At 50.6% G+C, this 947-nt stretch overlaps 1 protein-coding gene across 1 annotated transcript; it reads left to right on the top strand.

Annotated features, from left to right (window-relative positions):
- Positions 1 to 207: 207 nt before the first annotated feature.
- Positions 208 to 747, top strand: LOC138881473 (uncharacterized). The gene has a single exon (XM_070161701.1). It carries the CDS (start codon positions 208 to 210, stop codon positions 745 to 747), a length of 540 nt encoding a protein of 179 aa, XP_070017802.1.
- The last annotated feature ends 200 nt before the right edge of the window (positions 748 to 947 follow it).

Genomic DNA, 947 nt, shown 5'->3' on the forward strand with positions numbered 1-947 from the left:
GCCCCAGTTGGAGCACATACACCTGTTGCTGCACCAGCACTCCAGGAGACTCTAGCCCAGTTTCTAAGCATGTTCAGCACATTGGCTCAAGCTTGATTGATTCCACTTGCTCCTGCCATATCTCAGGCCGAGGGAGGAGCACAGACTCCGGCCGTCTGTACCCTAGAGCAACGGGTTCAGGTCGACCAGGTTCCAGAGATCATACCAATGCAGCTAGTAGCTCCAATTCAGCTCGAGGATAGGGCAGCAATTTCTGAGGAGGAGCAGCTCAGGCTTGAGAGGTACAAGAAGTACCACCCTCCTACTTTCAGTGGCTTGACGTCAGAAAATGCCCAGGGTTTTCTTGAGGAGTGTCATCGTATCATCCATACTATGTGTGTAGCGGAATCGAGTGGGGTTTCTTTCACTATGTTCCAGCTTAAAGGAGCAGCCTATCAGTGGTGGCGTGTTTATGAGTTGGGTAGTCTGGCTGAGGCAGCTTCACTTACATGGACTCAGTTCTCAGATATGTTCTTGAGGGAGTATGTTCCCCAAAGTCTCAGAGATGCAAGGCGCGTGGAGTTCGAGCAGTTTCGCCAGGGTTCCATGACTTTATCAGAGTATGCGATTCGCTTCAGTGATTTGGCTAGGCATGCACTAGCCTTGGTTGCTACAGTTCGAGAGAGGGTCCATCGATTTATCGAGGGGCTCAACCCTAGTATCAAGCCTAACATGAACAGGGAGTTGAAGATGGATATTGCATACTAGCAGGTTGTAGGGATTTCTAGGAAATTAGAGGGTATGCTTGCTCGGTAGAGAGAGGAGAGGGATGCCAAAAGGTCTCAAGAGTTTGGCACTTATAGTTGTGCTCGTGCCCTAGCTGCAGTTTGTTATGGTATGGGCTATGTGAGTCGCCCTATTCATTCAGCGCTTCCAGCCGCCAGGGGTATTCTGGCTACCCCTAGGCC

The sequence above is a fragment of the Nicotiana sylvestris genome, chromosome 11, assembly GCF_000393655.2.
Source record: "Nicotiana sylvestris chromosome 11, ASM39365v2, whole genome shotgun sequence".
Lineage (NCBI taxonomy): Eukaryota > Viridiplantae > Streptophyta > Magnoliopsida > Solanales > Solanaceae > Nicotiana > Nicotiana sylvestris.

Bases quoted from the DNA above. Each gene is read 5' to 3' on its own strand.
- LOC138881473 (XM_070161701.1), top strand. From the start codon at position 208: ATGCAGCTAGTAGCTCCAATTCAGCTCGAGGATAGGGCAGCAATTTCT.